Below are 17871 nucleotides of genomic sequence, written 5' to 3'. Positions count from 1 at the left end.
TGTGTCAGGAAGAGCCCTTCCTCACACCTTGAAGAGCTGGCCATGGAGAGGAGTCTCAGGGCCTCCCTCTGCACTTCATGTACTTGCTAGGCCTCATCAGGGCAACAGGCATGTGAAACCATATGGCTTCCCTGGATGCAAGGCTAGAAGTCAGTATGCTGAGAGGCGCTATGGGTCGCAAGGCCTCATGAATTTTTAAAGTCATAGTTGAGTGGTGTCTAGCTGGGCTATCTCAACAAGTAATATAATTCTGGATGGGAAAACAAGAATCAAAAGCTTCCAAGGCAAACTCCAGCTTTGCCACACTGACCCCCAGCCTTGGGTCAACAGCCAAACAAAGCTAGACAGGAAGCTAATAAAGCAGAACTGTCTTGCAACATACTTGATAATAACAAAGATCATGGCTCCCGGGGTTCAAGACTATCCTCTAAAAACACATCTGAGACACATCCTGAAGATCAGAGGTCAGGGCCAAAATGTGAGAGGTCTAATCTGAATCCTGGGACAATGACCACGCACAGACAGGCAAGATGACAACGTAACAGGCAGATTTTATGGCAGGGTGAAAAGGGAAAATAGCCTAGAGCTAAGCCCATGAGGTAAACAATGGTCACATCTCAGGGTCTAGGACCACAGGTCCATCTCCTGTCTCATCAACCGGGTCTAATTATTCAGATGCAGGTGAAAAGAAAAAAAAAAAAAGCAACCACAGGTCCCTCTCCAGGTCACACAGTGACCTCAGCCTGTGTGTGGTTATTCGCCTTCTCTGTAAGTGGGAAGAACTAGGGGCTCCTCAGATCCTCTGCACCATGCCTTACTCATCGCCTTTCAGCTCTCTCCAGGCAGAACAGGGCCGAGTGCTGCCATTTTGCAGATGGTGAAACCAAACAGGCAGTCACATATCCAATATGAAAGCGAACCCAACCTTTAAAACCCAAGTGTAAAAAGGGCGGGAGCCCTTTAGGATGCTCTTGACACTCTTGCTTAAATGATTCTCCAGAGACAATGACTCAGGGTGTAATTGTGTAATTCTGAAATTAGTGACAACACAGTGCACCAGTCCCCCGACCTTCCTCCCACAAATACCTGAAGGGCCAAAACGAAGAGCAAAATAAAATGCAAGTTACAAAGCTGCTGATGTGGTTAGAGTGGAAGTGCTGATATTAGGAGGAGGAAGTGGTTAAGTGCACCCTGGGTGTTTGGAAATGGCCACGTCTGCAGCCCTGTAAGCCGATGAAGGATGAGCTCTTGCTGTCTCTGCCGGGCAGAGAGATTGGCCCTACACTCAGGAGGTGGGAGCATGGCTGTGAGAGGGCATGAAGATAAGAAACACTATTTAGCAAACACCAGTACCCTCCTACAAGGAATCTTCCAATTCCGAAAGTGACCCTATTCTAAAATTACCACGTGGCAAGTGGCCAGGCCAAAAATCCATATCCAATCAGTGGTAATGGACTATTTGTTGCATTTCCTCATATAGGGTTGCAGCACTGCTATAAAAATCTTGGGCCAGTAGTTTTAGATTTATTTAACCAGAGAGGTACCAGCATCCTAGCATTGCCAGCACTGGAGAAACCTGTGAAGGGAAGAAGCTGATGCAGGCTGCTGGTAGTGGTGGAGGGACCTGTTGGGTTTTACTTGCATAATCTTCCCCTTCTAGCTATACATTCAATGCCAAGACCCTCTTCTGGTACCATTAGATAGGATTCCACTGTATCGAGAGAAGGCAAAAGGAGAAGAGGGAGGCATTATGCTAACTGGAAAGAAAAATGGCACAGTAAAGCTGTTTCCAATTCAACTTTTCATTCCTAGCTCAATAGATAGCTTTTGTTCTTGCTGCAGTGACTGTCCCAAAGGATTCATCTTGGGTCCTTTTCTTGTCCCTTTCAATCCTGATTAACACCTAGATGTTTCTTTAGAGCTCGTGCCTGGCACTCCATTATCCTCTAACCCTCCAATTTAATAAAGATCAAAGACAAACCTATGGCAATCTTAGACTGCTGTGGCCACGGTAAGGTGGTACGGGGACAAAAAAGAGCAAATGCTATTCCATCAGAGGGTAAGGAAGCCCGGGCCAGCTAGGATCTAGATAGGTCATCCCTGTATCCCTCATTTTCAAGTCACAGTGACACCAGGAAATGGGAAGAAAGTATAGAGAGCCCTGAGTATTGGCATATCATCCTCGAAACACTCGTATGGCAGTTCAACTGCATAGCAAAGGTACTCAAGCCATTATTTCTTAGATGTCTATGTGGCATCTGTAGAATCTGGGCTCTTGGTGATGGCTGGCCGTATCTGTCCACAGTCAAGTCTAGAAGAGTCTCTGTGTGCAGGTTAGGACTCTGTGGCATTACCTCCAGACCTTACTTTTCCACTGAGTGTGACACTGCCTACAAAGAGATTCTGACGTGGAGGACCATGCAGAAGCAGAGGCAAAAAGACCCTGTTTCTTTAGCCTTTCTTCATAGAAAAATGACTGGCTAACCCCTGATGGTATCTAGACAGTTTTTTGAGAACTTAGATCAAGGATGGCAAATACGTGCCAAATCCACTCAATGGGTAGTAGCTCCTAGGAGCCCTGTTTTGAGAAGATTCTGAGCCCTAAGCCAAAGCAGTGCTAAGACTGGAAAGGTCTGCCATGGGTGTTAGATGGGGCGGCGGGGGGGGGGGGGGGGGGGGGAATGCGTATTTGCCATCACTGGCTTAAGCAGACAGGACTGGCGTGTGGAGAGCACAGGCGAGGACTAACCATGGTTCTTTGTTGATTCTAATATAATGCTGCTCCCAACACACATGCCAATGACTAGCCTGCCTCCCTACTCTGGGTATCATGGTTTGTCCACAGTGAAGTTCCAGTCCTAGATTTTAGCTAAACTCTGAGAGAAGAATTTTCATTCATAATAAAAATAATGACACAAGCTGTCGCCGAGTGTTTACTATTTACAAGGGCACCAGTCCTGGGAAATTTTATATATATACATGACTTCCACACCAACCCTCGAGAGAAGGTGCCTTCGCTGTAGCTGAAGGAGTAGGTTCAGCAGCACTGCTGCACTATGCAACCTTAGGAGCACCATTCTTCGGAGTTCTATTATACACTGAGACTGCCCTGGATTTAGAGAAACTAAGGATCATGTCCAAGGTCATTCAGTAAATGGCGAAGCTGGAACAAGAGCGCAGGTCTGACTCTGCACATGTTACTAACAGAGTTTTTAAGTGACCAGGAAGGGAAAAATGTCCTTACATGTTCTGGATATGGGTCTAAGGATGAACTTACCCCTTCCTGAATAAGTGACACGTGTTGTTTAGACCAGGTTAGGGTATCTGCTGTTAATTCTCAAGCCTGCTCATAATCTTATTTCATGCACCACAGCATTTCATAACAGACTATTTGTCACTTCCATTTCCAAAATCCATTTAAGTTCAGCTGACGAGAAACTGTCACAGGTGGAGTGGCAAGTGGGAAGTTCATCAATAAAGCCAGATTTGGAACACAGAGGATCTTGTCTAGTCCTTGGCAACAGACACAAGGCTAATGGCAAGAAGAGGGCAGGGTTATGGTTGGCTCATCCACTAGAACAGTCACTACTGTGTCCTTGGAGGAGTCACATGTGAAACCCCAGAATGTTAGTTTTACCTGGAGAGCAAATGAAATGTAGAATCTGCTTACTCTTTGCTGGCAGCTCTGGCAGCCCTGCTATTGTATATTAAGGGCTGTGTTCTAAAAAGATATCAGTTGAATTATATAATTCCAAGGAGAAGATATTAACATTCAGGCAGTGGGTGTGTCTGGGAATAGTTAGGACAAACTGAAAAGAGAGATATGATGCCTGAAGATCCCCAAACATGCCAAGCATGAAAGCTCACACTCAAATCTACATGGGTGTTGGGGTCCCGTGTGAAGCTCTTCTGGTAATAAAGAGAATGGGGCAAGTCTGCATGAGGTCATCTTTAGTGTGGAAAGTAAATATGATCTGCCAGTCAGAAGATATGAAATAAAGAACTATTTTCCAAATTAAGCTTCCAGAAGGAAATGGACAGACTTCACAAATAAGGGATTTCATCTGAAAAAAATTTGGAGCTGCTTTTCTATTATATTAAGGATATTAGCTTCCTCCCCCACCCCCCTTTTTCTTTTTTAAAGAGAACCCTTACACCAAAGCTCAAGAAGCAGTGAATATTCAGGATGACTGAAGAGGTAAGACAAACCAGGAATTATTACTAGGGGCATCTGATACAACTAAATTAAAATAAATAGCACCTAGCTCTCCTAGCACAATCCTTGCCTATGAGGAGTCCAGAAATCTCTTACCTCCTGATAGAATTTTTCCATTCGTTCTGGGTCACAGGCTCTACATAGCTATATAGAAGGTAGACCAGGATGTGCCTGGCAATAGCTGTTGTCCACAGGGATGGCTCATAAAGAAATTTATGTCAGACAGGCAGATAGTACTGAATACCATAGGTGGCAGGAGTTCTGCTTAGCAAAGCTCTGTTTGAAGGATCTTCATGACCTTGTGTTCGTAATGATAATCTTGTAGTGAACTAATAAATGCATCCTCCAATGGCAATCAATGCCCACTATACTCATTTCCAGGCTTCAAATTTTTTTTTTTAAAGATTTTATTTATTTATTTGAGAGCGAGACAGCGTGAGCACAAGCAGGGGGAGTGGCAGGCAGAGGGAGAGGGAGAAGCAGACTCCCCGCTGAGCAAGGAGCCCGATGTGGGACTCGATCCCAGGGTCCTGGGATCATGACTCGGGCCGAAGGCACATGCTTAACTGACTGAGCCACCCAGATGTCCCTCCAGGCTTCAATTTAGATGAGGTTTAAAGCAAGTACTGTGGACCAATCTAGTAGAAGGATGCAAGAGGAAGTCATGTTTGGGCCTTCTGCATCTTCACTCTCAGACTGATGTGGGTCAGAAGTAAAGGTGGAGAGGGAAAAATCAGTCCAGGGACCCACCTCGGCATTGCAAAGGAACCTGCTTATGGAGGAACAACATCTGTCAGGTCTTAGGGCTATACTTCCTAATTCCTTTTTCCTGGTAGGAACAAACTGAACTGGCAGAAGAAACATCAGTCTCTTAAGGAGGAGTTTATAGTAATAAGGACCAATTCCCCAGGGAAAGGAAGAATCCCTCTGCTGAAAAGGATTTTCTTCCCTGAGACAGAATTATATCCTTGAGACCTTCCCTACATGTCCCCAAGGAGGCCAAATCTCTTGTGGCCCTAAACCTTATTCTTTCCCCAGCCCCAACGCTGGGATGTGAACACTAGTCTCAGGAGGGCAGTGAGGCCTATCAAACTTTACCAGTCAGCCTGTATGATATAATTACAGGTAATAGGATCTTGGCCAAGCCAATGAAAAATTAGGCCCAGCAGCTATTTCAGAAGAATGGATGCAATTCTATGCTTGACTGGCTATGAAAGTTCCAAGCAGAAGAATAGGGAAACAGACAACAGCCTAGCTGAGCCAGCAGCTTTGCAGAGAGGAATCCCACTGGAGCCAGCACACTGTTGGCGCCTATCAGCACATGCTGCTGAGCTAGCTTGGGGAAGGCTACTGGTGACTGGTACCTGGGGAGTTTAAAAGCTGGCAGGGGAGACCCAAGCAGCCAGGGGATGGGAAAAACAGGGTGACATGACAGTATCCTCCGTTCTTCATTTTCACCTCACCTCTTCTCATTGTGATGCCATTTTCATTTAGGGGCTGGAATGGGAATTGAGGGCCTCCCTTCTAGGGCTTTTAGAGATACCTGGCAAGAGCCAAGAACCCAGAAATGAAGGGGCTGTAAGTAGGGAGGTAACAGCCTAGTATTCACGTGGTACTTACAGCCTATCACTGAACAAGAGTTGGTTGACTTGAACTTCAAAATAAACCCTTTGCCTCATTTAATAGTTTGATCCACAAAAGCAAAGAATGGGAAATATACCTGGGAGGGAAAGAGATGAGTAGCCTACTGGGAATATGATGAAGGGACACTAATGATTTCTATTTGAACAGTGGAAGTTTTTCAAAAACACTCACACATCATGATCTCATTACCTTTAAGTATCTTGGTTGGAGAGCTCGGGAGACCCAGGGATGTCAGGGTCCCAAAGTAAGAGCAGAGTCAGGTCTTGGTAATGCACTTTTTCAACGAGAAGCTCCTGACTTAGCAGCTGTGTGTCTGGCCTCAATACTCCAGTCTTCCTCCCTGACCCACAAATGCTGAGCATAAAGAGCTTTCCCAAAGAACTACAAAGGACAACAAAAGAGCAGGCCTTCTTCCCGATCTCTGGAGTTAGGTCACAGGAAACCAAGTAGTGGATTTAATGAATGTCTACCTATTAAGCATCTCTTATAAATTACGCAAAGTACAGGGGCGCCTGGGTGGCTCAGTTGGTTAAGCGACTGCCTTCGGCTCAGGTCATGATCCTGGAGTCCCTGGATCGAGTCCCGCATCGGGCTCCCTGCTCGGCAGGGAGCCTGCTTCTCCCTCTGACCCTCCCCCATCTCATGTGCTCTCTCTCTCTCATTCTCTCTGTCTCAAATAAATAAATAAAATCTTTAAAAAAAAAAAAAAAAATAAATAAATAAATTACGCAAAGTACAAAGAACACAAGGACAAAAATCCTTGTGGATCCAGTCCTTGAGAAGCTTACAATCTGGGGGGGTGGGGGAGACTGACACATAGATTCCTTCAACGTCATTGGTCAGTGCATGACAGATGTGTGCACAGGACGCTATGGGAACCAAAGGAAGGGCATCACACCCAGTCTGGGAGATCAAGGAAAACCTTCCCAGAAAAGGAGGTGTATCTTGAAGGATAGGTAGGAATAAGAAAGCAAAGAAGGGGGATGGTTGATACACTGAGTGGGGAGCTTGGGCTGATCTAAAGAGTGGGAGAGATGAAATGGAATGGTAAATATGGGGAACTGTGAGAATAAGGTCAGTGAAATGAGTAGTGTGTAAGACATGAAGCTGGAGAGGTAATCAAGGATATATGTAAACTAAGGAGATTAGACTTTATCCCAGAGGCAATGGGGAGTTATATAGTTCTAAATGATGCACTTACTAGATACGTCTTTTAAGAAAGATTAGGAACATGGATATATATGATCAAGCTGAAATGGAGCAAGATAGGTCAGAGTGGAATCATTAATTAAAAAAAAAAAAAAAAAAAGAAAGAAAGAAAAAAGAAAAGGAAAAGGAAAAGGAAAGCCCACAAAAGTCAAACAAAAGATGAAGCAGGAATCAGGCAATCGAAAGATGTAAAAACTGTGACAAGAAGAGAATAAATATTTTGGGAAGGTGTGGCCATAGCAAATCCCTCGGATCCCTCTGGAGTCTTGTGAGCATCCAGAATCAGACTCAGTGGTTCCTTAGTGCAGATGAACTCTCAGTTTAACTGCTGATCTTTAGGGAAGTCCTTTATAAATTAATTAGGTCCAGATATTTGAGGGTTGAGAAAGGACATAATACTGCTAAAAGAATGACCACATTCTAATAGAAAAATTGGCAAAATCTGGGGAAGAAAAAGCACTTGATTTGGAATGTAGACATCTGGGTTTTGGTATCTGCTCTACAACAAGCTCTGTGAATAGAGGCAGGTCACCGTGCATCTCAGTTTCCTGAACTGTGACACTGGGATAATATTGCTCGTGTAGGTTTGCTTTGAGATTAAATGAAATATTGTATATGAAAGCACTTTTACACTAGAAAACACTATATAAATGGAAAACCTGATCACTATTAAGAGTGATTTTTCCACTCTTAATTTTCTATTTGAGCCCCCTTCAAAGAAAACAGCCTCTAATGGAAAACAAAGACCACTGGTGGGGGATGAATCATCAAGAGTGTGTGGTGAGGTAAGAGAAAAGCCTTAGCCTCCAACAGCCCTTAACACCTCACAGAGTTAAGAGGGTGGTTTAGAAAGGTGACCTTACTGCATTCTCTTTTCCCTGGGCAGTGGCAGAGGTAATCTAGAATACGGTGTTCTTTGCAAATGAGTGAAATGCTGGTAGACAGCTGGCTCTTCCCAGCAGGTTATTCGTGGCTCAGCGAGGGTTACGGGACCCAGGGACAGTCTGAGAACAGAGTCTCGCTGGCCTTATGGGCACCAGGTTTCCTTTACCCTTCTGGGTTTCCCAGTGGCTTGAACTATCCTTATTACTTTCATCCAGAGATCTAACTTTGCTATTGCTCCTTCTCCCATGTGTCTCCTGCCCAGGGAAGGGACCTGCATGGGCAGACGGGAATAGCAAGGGTGAGGGCACATACCACAGCACTATGGGGAAATGTGGAGAAACAGTTTCAGTGGTAAACTGCTTGGACCGTTATTATCTTTCTCAGACAAGATGCAGCACACTTGGTGGTAAAAACAAAAAACAAGAAACCATTTTTCTTTTATTCTAAGGTTTCTCTCCCGAACAGCTCTCCATAAATACACACCAGTATTCACTGCCAAGTCCATATTCCTCTGAAACGTAAATACATGTTCTTCAGACAGCAACAGTTGCTTGTGATCTTTTGTGCATCTTTGTTTTTAAAAAAGCGGGGTAGTGGGAGTGAGGGGATCCAGGACTATGCCCTGGCCACCGAAACCTGCAGCAGGAGCTCCCCAGGGGGGCATCCTCCCTTTTGATGCCCGCAGGAGAAAGGGAGATAGGTCAGGGCAGCAGCCAGAGTTTTCAGCTCAGGCTGTCCAGCACGAGGACATTTTCCAGACAGCAGCAAAGGGTGATTTCTGAGATCTCAAGAGGACAAAGGGGTCACTGAGAAAGGTCTTGGAAATGATCACCAAACCTCCAACGTCCCAGCTCCTGCCCCAGGGAAATGTACCTCTCAGAGCCTGGCACTGTGAAGAGGGTTAAACTGTGGCACTGATCTCTTTTCATGCCTTAGAGCCCCTTCTCTAAGAGTGCAGGATTTCCTGACAGGTGTGAAGAGATCCCACGTGACTGTTTTAGTCACAGGAAGGGCCTCAAAAGGAAGAGGATGGCTTTAGATTGCTAGATCAGTGTTTTAGATAGGAATACCAAGGCAGAAAAGAGTCGCTCAGAACCACATGATTAACTGGAGCTCGAAAACTGAGAGCGTGCACATTTAAGCCAGTTATCTACCCATTAGCTAACGCTCACCACTACTTCTGGGAAGATGCTAGCAATGGGCACAGTTCCCCATCTGGGAAGCTACACCAGATCTTCCTGTCCTTGGCAGTGCAGCAGAGAACTGCCTGAAAGAGGCAGCTGTATTGCGGGAGGGGGGCACACAAGCTCATGCCGTCCAGTGGGACACAGCGCTCATATAGCTCACAATCAAAGCTACAGCAATGGACACAATGATCTCACTCTGCGCGGCCCAGAAGGAGCCCAGCCTGAGGCAGGAGACATGAGAGCAAACTGTCATTTTCAGGGCTGCAAGCTATTTAAACCAACCAACTAAGCATATACTTACTGTATAGCAAGGGTCAGCAAACTTCTTGTGATAAAAAGACAGATAAGTAAATATTTTAGGTTTTGCAGGCCTTATGGCCTCTGTCGTTAACTATTCAACTCCGCTGTTAAGAGGATGAAAGCAGCCATAGACCATAGTACATAAAACAATTAGTGTGGCAGTGTTTCAGTAAAACTTTATTCATGAACACCGGCAGTGGGCCGGATTTGCCCACCCCTGTTACATCCTAACTGAGTCAGGCTGGGAAGAACTGTTGAGCTAATTGGACTTCCTCTAGAGTTCCTTGGCTGCTTTGGCCTTCAGGGCCACAAAGGGTCAGGTAACAAGCTGGTATCTAAAGTGCTCTTTTTCTTGCCCTGGAGCAAGAATGCCAGAACACTCAGACCCCTGACCTGGAACAGTCTTCCCAGACTCCTAGCTCAGGGAAAGAAACAAAAGACAACTGGGGCGCCTGGGTGGCTCAGTCAGTTAAGAGTCTGCATTTGGCTCGGGTCATGATCCCAGGGTCCTGGATTGAGCCCCGCACTGGGCTCCTTGCTCAGCGGAGAGTCTGCTTCTCCCTCTCCCTCTGTCTCCCCCTGCCCCCACTTGTGCTCTCTCTCTCTCTCGCTCTCAAATAAATAAATCTTAAAAAAAAAAGAAAAAAGACAACAGGAACTAATGGCCAAGGAGAAGGACCACGTAGAAAAATGAAGAAAAAGAAGAAATACAATGAAAGGTGACAGGAAAGACAGGAAATGGGGCTGAGTGGTAGCCAGGAATGTCAGTAGTTCCGTGCTAACTAGTGTCACTGTAAAACACATTTAAGGAAAGCAGGGCTATCAAGTCTCCAGACAATGGGGACCATCTGAAATGTAAACAAGAGACTTGCGAGAGACTCTGGTAGGTTCCACATGAGGCTATGGGATGGAAAGACTACAACACTCTCTTTACCAAAATAGAGAAAGAAGAGGCAGCAATTACTGCTCTGGCTACCCAAAGCCAAGACAATGCAGTCATAAGCAGGGAGTCAGGCACCTGTGCCCCAGCTTTGTGTCTGCTCCCCGGCAGGGGGGCTGCCCCAAGGGCAGTGTCCACTGTAGGCTCTCCCCCACGCCACACCCTTTCCCAGTCAGTTTACAGGTTCACGCATATGAGTCGAACTTGATGGAGGCACCGCTGTGGGATCAAACAGGGGGCCCAGCACATGCTGTGAAATGATGACATCTGTGTGCTTCTCCTTTCCTATATGATACTGCAAGTTTCAAGTAACTGGGAAAAGTAGGTAGGGGACAGACAAATCCTGGTCAAAAATAAGATACTAAAAAAGAAAAATTTAAAGGGGAGGGATGGGACAGGATCAAGGACAATCACATCATAATACTTGATTACCTGAGCTAAAGCTGATTGTCAAGGGAATAGGCACAAGGTACAAAAAACCTGTTCAACGGGGGCCACCACGGCAGCAGCTCCGCCCCAGAAGAGCACCCGGAGTGGGGCACAATGGAGGCTGCCCCGAAGGTAAGAGCTACTGGGTGCTAGGCTGTGAATCCACACTCAGGCATCCAGACAATTACACAGTACTTTCTCCTAAGGGTGGGGGGCGATCTCTGCATCCAGGAATGCCAATTCATCAGGCTTTTCTAGATCCTTGTGGGGTAGGAAGAGGGCCAAGAGAAATGTTCTCCAGGACAATGTATGGAATAAAAATACAGGTAAAAGTAAAGTGAATAAACCTAGAACAAAACAAAAACTCCTTGTCATTCCTACACTGTTCAGAAAACAGTTTTCATACATATAATGAAGGGAAATGCCCAGGAGAACAGGCCAGACTGGTTCCTTTAGTAAAAACCTCCAAGTTATCCTGAGTTTAGGCCATACTCCTCTTTCCTCTGGATAAAGATCCTTCAAAACAGTCAGGCCAGGTAATCATATAAGCAGCTAAGAAAACGCAGAAAGTTTCTATATCAAGAGACCCCAACTTGGGGCTCTGCAAGATTGGGGCACTACAACCAAGAAAGCTAAATATCAAATCTGGATTAGACTAAGATCTGCAAACTCACATGCCAGGGGCACCAAAGAAGATGGGGAAAAATTTATCTTTTTTCCACAATCAAATATCAGCAAACATACAGACAAAGGGAAGGTCATAGTAACTAAGAGAGTAAAAGAGCTTTGGGCCACTGACTCCTCTTAGTGGTCAGTATTCTCTCTGACCACCCTTGTGCTTTTGGATATCATCGGTGGGCCAGAAACACGATCGGGTAGAAAAGTGGCTGGGGAAACAAGAGTTGAAAAAGAAAGGGAAAGAAACTTTAGGAAACGTGAAACACCAGGGGAAGACAGCGGTGAGAAAGGGGAGGGCAACACAGAAGTGGGGCATGGCAGGGAAGTGATGAGAATGTTGCTAACGGAGGTCTCAGGCAATCCAAGGAGGGCCTTTCCTCCCTCCATCCAAAGCACAACCACCGAACATCTGCTACCTCTGTGAGGTCTTTAAGTCACAGACCCTGTGTGGACTCACTTGCTTTTTCCAACCCAGAACTGCTCTGTAGTTCATTATCCAGAGGCTCACAAAGAGGAAATACTAAAATATCTGCCCCTTCTACCTAAGTACCATGCCCCAAATTACAACAGTTACTGAGAGACAACTGGAGTTTAGATTCTTAAAATACTTCTCTAGCAGGGGCCTATCTTTAACTGTTAAAAATTCAAGCTACACTGTGCAGTTACAAAATAGAGGGGAGGGGGAAGGCATTTCACATGCCAATATGAGGAGTTCTTCTTCACAAACTCGAATGCATCTTACCAAAACCAAAATAGGAGTCAACGTGAGACTGAAGAGACAACCAGGGGTAAGCACTCGCATCTCTACCCCACTGTACAAATGGCCAACAGAGCTGGTGCAATGCCCAGGTAGCTGCAGTTTGTTCTTGGGAACTGGAACCCATAGCTCCTGAACTAAGAATTCAGGACTTCTTTTGCCACACCACTTGGTTTCACAAAACGGAAAGGTAAGTGCTAAAGAAATCCCAAAGAGGCGGCAACCAAAAGCAAATAGTATTGCTCAGCCAGAAGTCAAAGAGGGGCTTTTCTACAGGCCAGGGCAGTCCAACGCAGTATCCTGAGCTAGCCTGTTCTCTTGTGCCTCTAGTGCCCAATATATTCACTGGTGATTCAAATCAAAATGAGAGATGCTGTAGCTTATGAACATCCCAAAGCCCACACGTCTGATCTCAAGGATCTACAAAGACCCATGAGTGAGCTAACCTCCTGGACCCCATAATCTTTTAGCTCTGTGCATATTATGATATTGCATGAAAGCTGAAGGGACCCTATGGGTTTGACTGTAAAAGAAATGAGGACAAAGGCAGATCTAAAATCCTCAGCCTGAGCCTGGCACACTCCCCCACTGTTCCTTTCTTGTGCCCACCTAGCAGGATGAATGACTGGAATACTCCTGGAAAGAAGATGGATCAGTTGACTATGACTTGATAAAAAATTAGCAGGTAGATGGACACCACGGCAGCTGAGAAGCCTAACTCCTGCCTGCAAGAGCCAGCCCAACAGGCAGAAACAGAAATACAATTAAATTAAGTCAGAAAACCCGCTACAGAAAATGCAATTACTCAAAGATACAAATAAATGTTCAAAGAAAATTGGCCCCTGACAGGGTTAGTCAAGCTTCTAAATCCAGCTGGAGGCAGGCAGCTCAGGCTAATTCGCCAAGGAGGAGAACTGCAAAGCTGTAAGCCCTCTGCATTAGGATGCTGGCGAGGTGGGCTTGGTGTTCGCCACGTATCCCAGGACGCCAATGGGGAGGGGTGATTTGGGGGTGCCTGGTCAATGATGCAGGGCTCAAGGAAGCAGGCTGTGGGCAGACCTACAATGGATGGTGGATGTGGAAGGCTGAGCACTGGAAAAAGTGACAGACTGATTTCTGATGTGGCAGGAACACATCAGGCCAAGGGAGCCCCATTTTCTCACCCCTCTTCAGACAAGAAGCAACCATAAGATGTCCCACCTCTCGCTGCAGCACCAGCTCCTTGGTGAAAAGTGTTGCTTCCTCACTGAAAGGCTCTCCTTCCTGCACCAAGCCTGGGAGGTTCCGGGCTCCTCTGGGGCATTCGATGCCTGTGTCAGGAGAGAAGGAGAATTTGTGATGAAAAGGGGCCCAGAAGGCCTAGCGCCCCTGACCCTACAAACTGGGCAGGACTTAGATCAGAATGCCATCACGTCTGAGATAAGGGGGCCCACAGAGAAAAACCAACACCACCAGGGCAGCAACGAGGGGCTCTCAGTCACAGCATCTGGGAATTGTCAAGAGGACCTGGGGAGTTCCAGATAAAGACGTGCAGGGAAAACAGGCACACCCAGATGTGGGATGCACCCCCTTCTTGTGCTCCTCACTCCTTACAATCCAATCGTCTCACTGTCTTAACCATCATTTTTATAAATGGCTCTCTCACCTAAATTATACTGCTCTCTCCAGCCATTCTGCCTCCCAAGAGCCATTCCAGCGGACTCTTAGACATTTTCTCTTTACCATCCGACTTTCACGTCAAATTCACAAGTGTTAATTCAGTGTCGTTTTTCTCTTCATAAGCTTCCCCCACTGTCCTCTGGCTATAGTCTGGACAATAGTACCATCAGTTTTTCATTCAGAATGAGAAACAGAAGAAAACAGAATACTGATGAAGTATTAGGTGTCTGGAACCAGACAGACCTGGATTCACATCCTAATTCTATCACTTGTTTGCTTTGTGACCTTAGCCAAGTTACTGAACCACTCAAAGCCTCAGTTGTCCTATTTGTAAAACTGCTAGAATAATGTATCTACCTCACTAGGGGAGCCTAGGTGACCTAGGGGAGATTATGTACGTAAAATATGCTGTAGCATAATGCCTGGCATATGGAGAGGTATAATACATTTTAACTCTTATTGTTTTACCATTATTAGTAGTATTATTGCTTATAGTAATCACACATGCTCATAACCTCAGTTGTCTTTCACTCCATACCTGGTCTGTAAGATCCCTGAGGATCCCGTTCTTCACACTTCTTTATATCCAAGGACAGTCTTTTACACAACACAGGTGCTCACTAACCAACTCAGACTGCCTTTTCTTGCTCCCTTTGATTCAGGCATTAATTTTGCAAATGTATTTATCACTAACAGTGGTCACCGGTGACAGACCATAAAGTATGTCACATTTTGACATCCAAGTTACTTATAAATATTTCCAAAAAATTCATACCGTAGCTGTAATTTTAATGCAAAAAGCTGAACGAGGCTAGAGACACAATGAGAGGAAATGATCAAAGTATGGGGGAGGATATATTTAATGCCCAGATCTCCGAAGCACTGCTGGTCTCTGCTGCTGCAGCATAATGCAGACCCGGGAGGTGTTACGTCTTACTTACAAGCAGCCTTAGGTGCAGGTATAAAACATGTGGCACAGGGTGTTGAGGCTACTGCAAACACCTACCAGGGAGCCTTTGGGCGAAGAGGGGCCACCACTGCTGGGACAGAATATACATCTCTTCTGGATGCAGCCAGGTGGCTGCTCATGTTTCTGGCCACAGCACGGATTCAAGGTCATGAAGCTCAGAGGAAAGGGAATAGTTTATGCCTTGGGTTTTCAGAAGCTCAAGAACAGAGCCTTCTCTCCAAGCCTCAAGGCCTCACAAAAGGAATACAGCACATCAAACAAAATAGCAGCGAGGGAGAGCAGCAGAAGGCCAGCAACTGCAGCAGGCCTGCACTCGGGCTGGTGGCCAGGGCCGTTCTCCCACCAAGGTGCACATGGGGCAGCGGAGGGCCCGGCCCAACTGTCCCATGGGCAAGCAGATCACTGGGGCTGCCTCATTCTGGGCAGTTTAATGCCAGGCTGCATGGGAGAAGTGGAACTGATTTTTGTAAAAGAGAGCAATAAACTCAGAGCCAAAGAGCCTGAGATTAACCTTGAAGGGAGAGATGGGGCTAGAGTAAAACTGAATGAAAGACAGCTCATGATTTCTACAACATCAACAGCCAAAAACACTTTTCATTTTATATCTGCAAACTAAGCAAGAACAGAACTGTCGGAGAGAAAAAATAAACAATTCTATTGAACTTTTTGGCCACATACCCACAGGTAAAGCATTGCTGCAAAACAAGAATAATGTTACAATAAGTTTCCAGTTTGTTTCTGACCTTTAGCAGCCATTTGGGTGGGGCTGAGCTGGGTCCTGTTGGTGGGGTGCTTATGAACCGGGGACTAGAACCGGGAGGAAACTGGGACAACTGACTGGGCAGCAGGAATTGGGGGAAAGACTTTTCATAAAAAGGGCACAGAAGATTCCTGAGTCTCACTGGTTGAGTAGATGTACCCACTCTACTCTGCTGTCACGATCTTGGTATTCAGGAATCTCAGGAAATCTAGACATCCCAGTAGCTCTCTTTGAATCCTGGGAGACCACAAAATGATTTAAATCCAGAACACAAGATGGCTCAACAAGCCCAGGGAGTTAAACAGATCACGCTGAAATGGCTTCAAAATGTCTTTCAGGAGAGAGACCTCTGGGCCTGTGGTGACCAAAACCCAACCACTCCATGCAGACTCAGAGGCAAAGCAGGGCCTTTCTTAGGCTGCCCCTCCACCCACCAGCAGCTGAGCTTCAGCTCTTTAAGAGGAGGAAGCACAAGCAGGTGGTCTCCCTGCCCCTTTCTGAGTGGAAAAGAGTAAACATGTCGATGCACATTAATTCCTGTCAGGCAGATAGGCAAGAGAAAGGAGAGGGAATAGAAAAGTTGCTTAAGAACAAGAGCATTATCTCTGCTTTTATCACTTACTCCCTTTTCTTCTGGGCTGTCTCTTACTTCCCTGTCTCCTCTGAAGTAACCCCTTCACAGTCAAAAACCTCAGTCAAAACTGTCACATCTCAGCTCAGGACAGACAGGGAGAGGCTGTATGCTAAAAACACATCCAATGGGAATGGGAACCTGGGTATGAGTGCTATGGGAAAAACAAGAGGTGTAAAATGAGTATTTACTGAGTACCTTCTCTATATAAATAGACATAAAGTCCGAAATCACAAAGCTACTAAGTGGTGTATAGGAACCTTAGACTGTCAGATGCTAAAGCCACTGAGAAAAAGTCCAGTTTTGGAGTTCAACAACACTGTAACTAGAGGGTGTTATAACCTATAACGGAGATTAGGTAGGAGTCCAGGGCCTGGGTCCTCCATGTCTCGTTGAGCAGGTGAGCAGGCTCAGGGAGTCCAGACACAGCTGGTGTTTGGACATAAAGTGGAGGGGCGCTGGGCACTGGGGCCACCATGGTAGCAGCTTCCATGCTCAGCAATGGGGGAACTGCTAGGTGGTGGGGGAAAGGGGGGTGGGGAACGCTGCACTAGGAAGGCTGCCAAAACAGGGCCTGGGCAGGGAGAGGCAGAATGTACTTCTACAGATAAGGAACTGTGTAGTTGAGTGTTTTCAAACCTTTAATTTTATTGTGACCCATATATACATTTACATATGGGTATATAACTTACATATAACGAAGTTTCCACAAAACAATGGTTGATCTTGGCTACATGTGATATGTTCAGTATCTCTTCCATTCTATTTCATTAAAGAGCTGAGAGGCCAGCAACTGCAGCAGGCCTGCAGCTCGGGCTGGTGGCCAGGGTTATGGTTAAGTGAAATAAGTGAAATAAAAAAGATGGTTATGACATTGAGTTAAACCTCCGGTGGATCAAGGCCCTCAGCTTGACACTGGTGTAGACTACCTAAGGGGTGAAGACAGAAGCCTGGGAGGGCCCTAATGGCCCTCTTACAGAACTCAAAGGCTACAGTGAGTGCTTATTTATCAGCTTCTGGACTTGCTTTTGTGTCCCAAGGGATCAGGGGACAGGGCAAGGAATACTCTGTCCACTAAGACAGGAAAGCAAACAAGTGTTAACATTCTAAAGCCAGGAGGACAGCTGTTGCTGCTGACCACCAGCTGAAGGAAGACACATACTGTCCACAGGAGGTGCTCTGCTCGGCCTGCCTTCCCCAAGAGCCTGGCCAGTAAGTCAACCCAGTCCCCGCTGCACCTTTATTCTAACAAGGACTGCACTACTGGGCTGGTGTCCCTGGTGTGCTGATCTGTTACCAATATGAATAAGAGAAAGAAAAGAAGAGAAAGAGTAAAGAAGAGAAAGAGTAAAGAAAAGAAAAGAGGGCAAGAATTAGAGAAAACAGACCAAGGGAAAGAAAGTTTGGCTCTCAGAAAGCAAACGCCAGGCCGCAGCTCAGCGCAGGCTGACATGCAGCAATGCGGAGCTCCCAAGACTGTAAATATAAAGTGAGGTATCACTGGAGTTCCAGAAGCCCTCCCCAGCCAGGTGAGAAAGTGCCTGTGATTCTGGATCGTGCAAATTACCACCACTAGCTGTCTTTCTGAGAGCGCACCGGTGCAGTG

At 46.0% G+C, this 17871-nt stretch overlaps 1 protein-coding gene across 1 annotated transcript in view; it reads right to left on the bottom strand.

Annotated features, from left to right (window-relative positions):
• Window positions 1-17871, bottom strand: part of SND1 (staphylococcal nuclease and tudor domain containing 1) — a 407421-nt gene that overhangs the window by 83170 nt on the left and 306380 nt on the right. The window contains exon 16 of the mRNA XM_078059536.1: window positions 13446-13555. Within this exon, the coding sequence (XP_077915662.1) occupies window positions 13446-13555 (110 nt within the window). The remainder of the gene's footprint in view (window positions 1-13445; window positions 13556-17871) is intronic.

This window comes from Halichoerus grypus, chromosome 12 (genome assembly GCF_964656455.1).
Source record: "Halichoerus grypus chromosome 12, mHalGry1.hap1.1, whole genome shotgun sequence".
NCBI lineage: Eukaryota > Metazoa > Chordata > Mammalia > Carnivora > Phocidae > Halichoerus > Halichoerus grypus.
The sequence above is the reverse complement of the archived record's forward strand: the minus strand, read 5'-3'. Positions and strand labels throughout refer to the sequence as shown.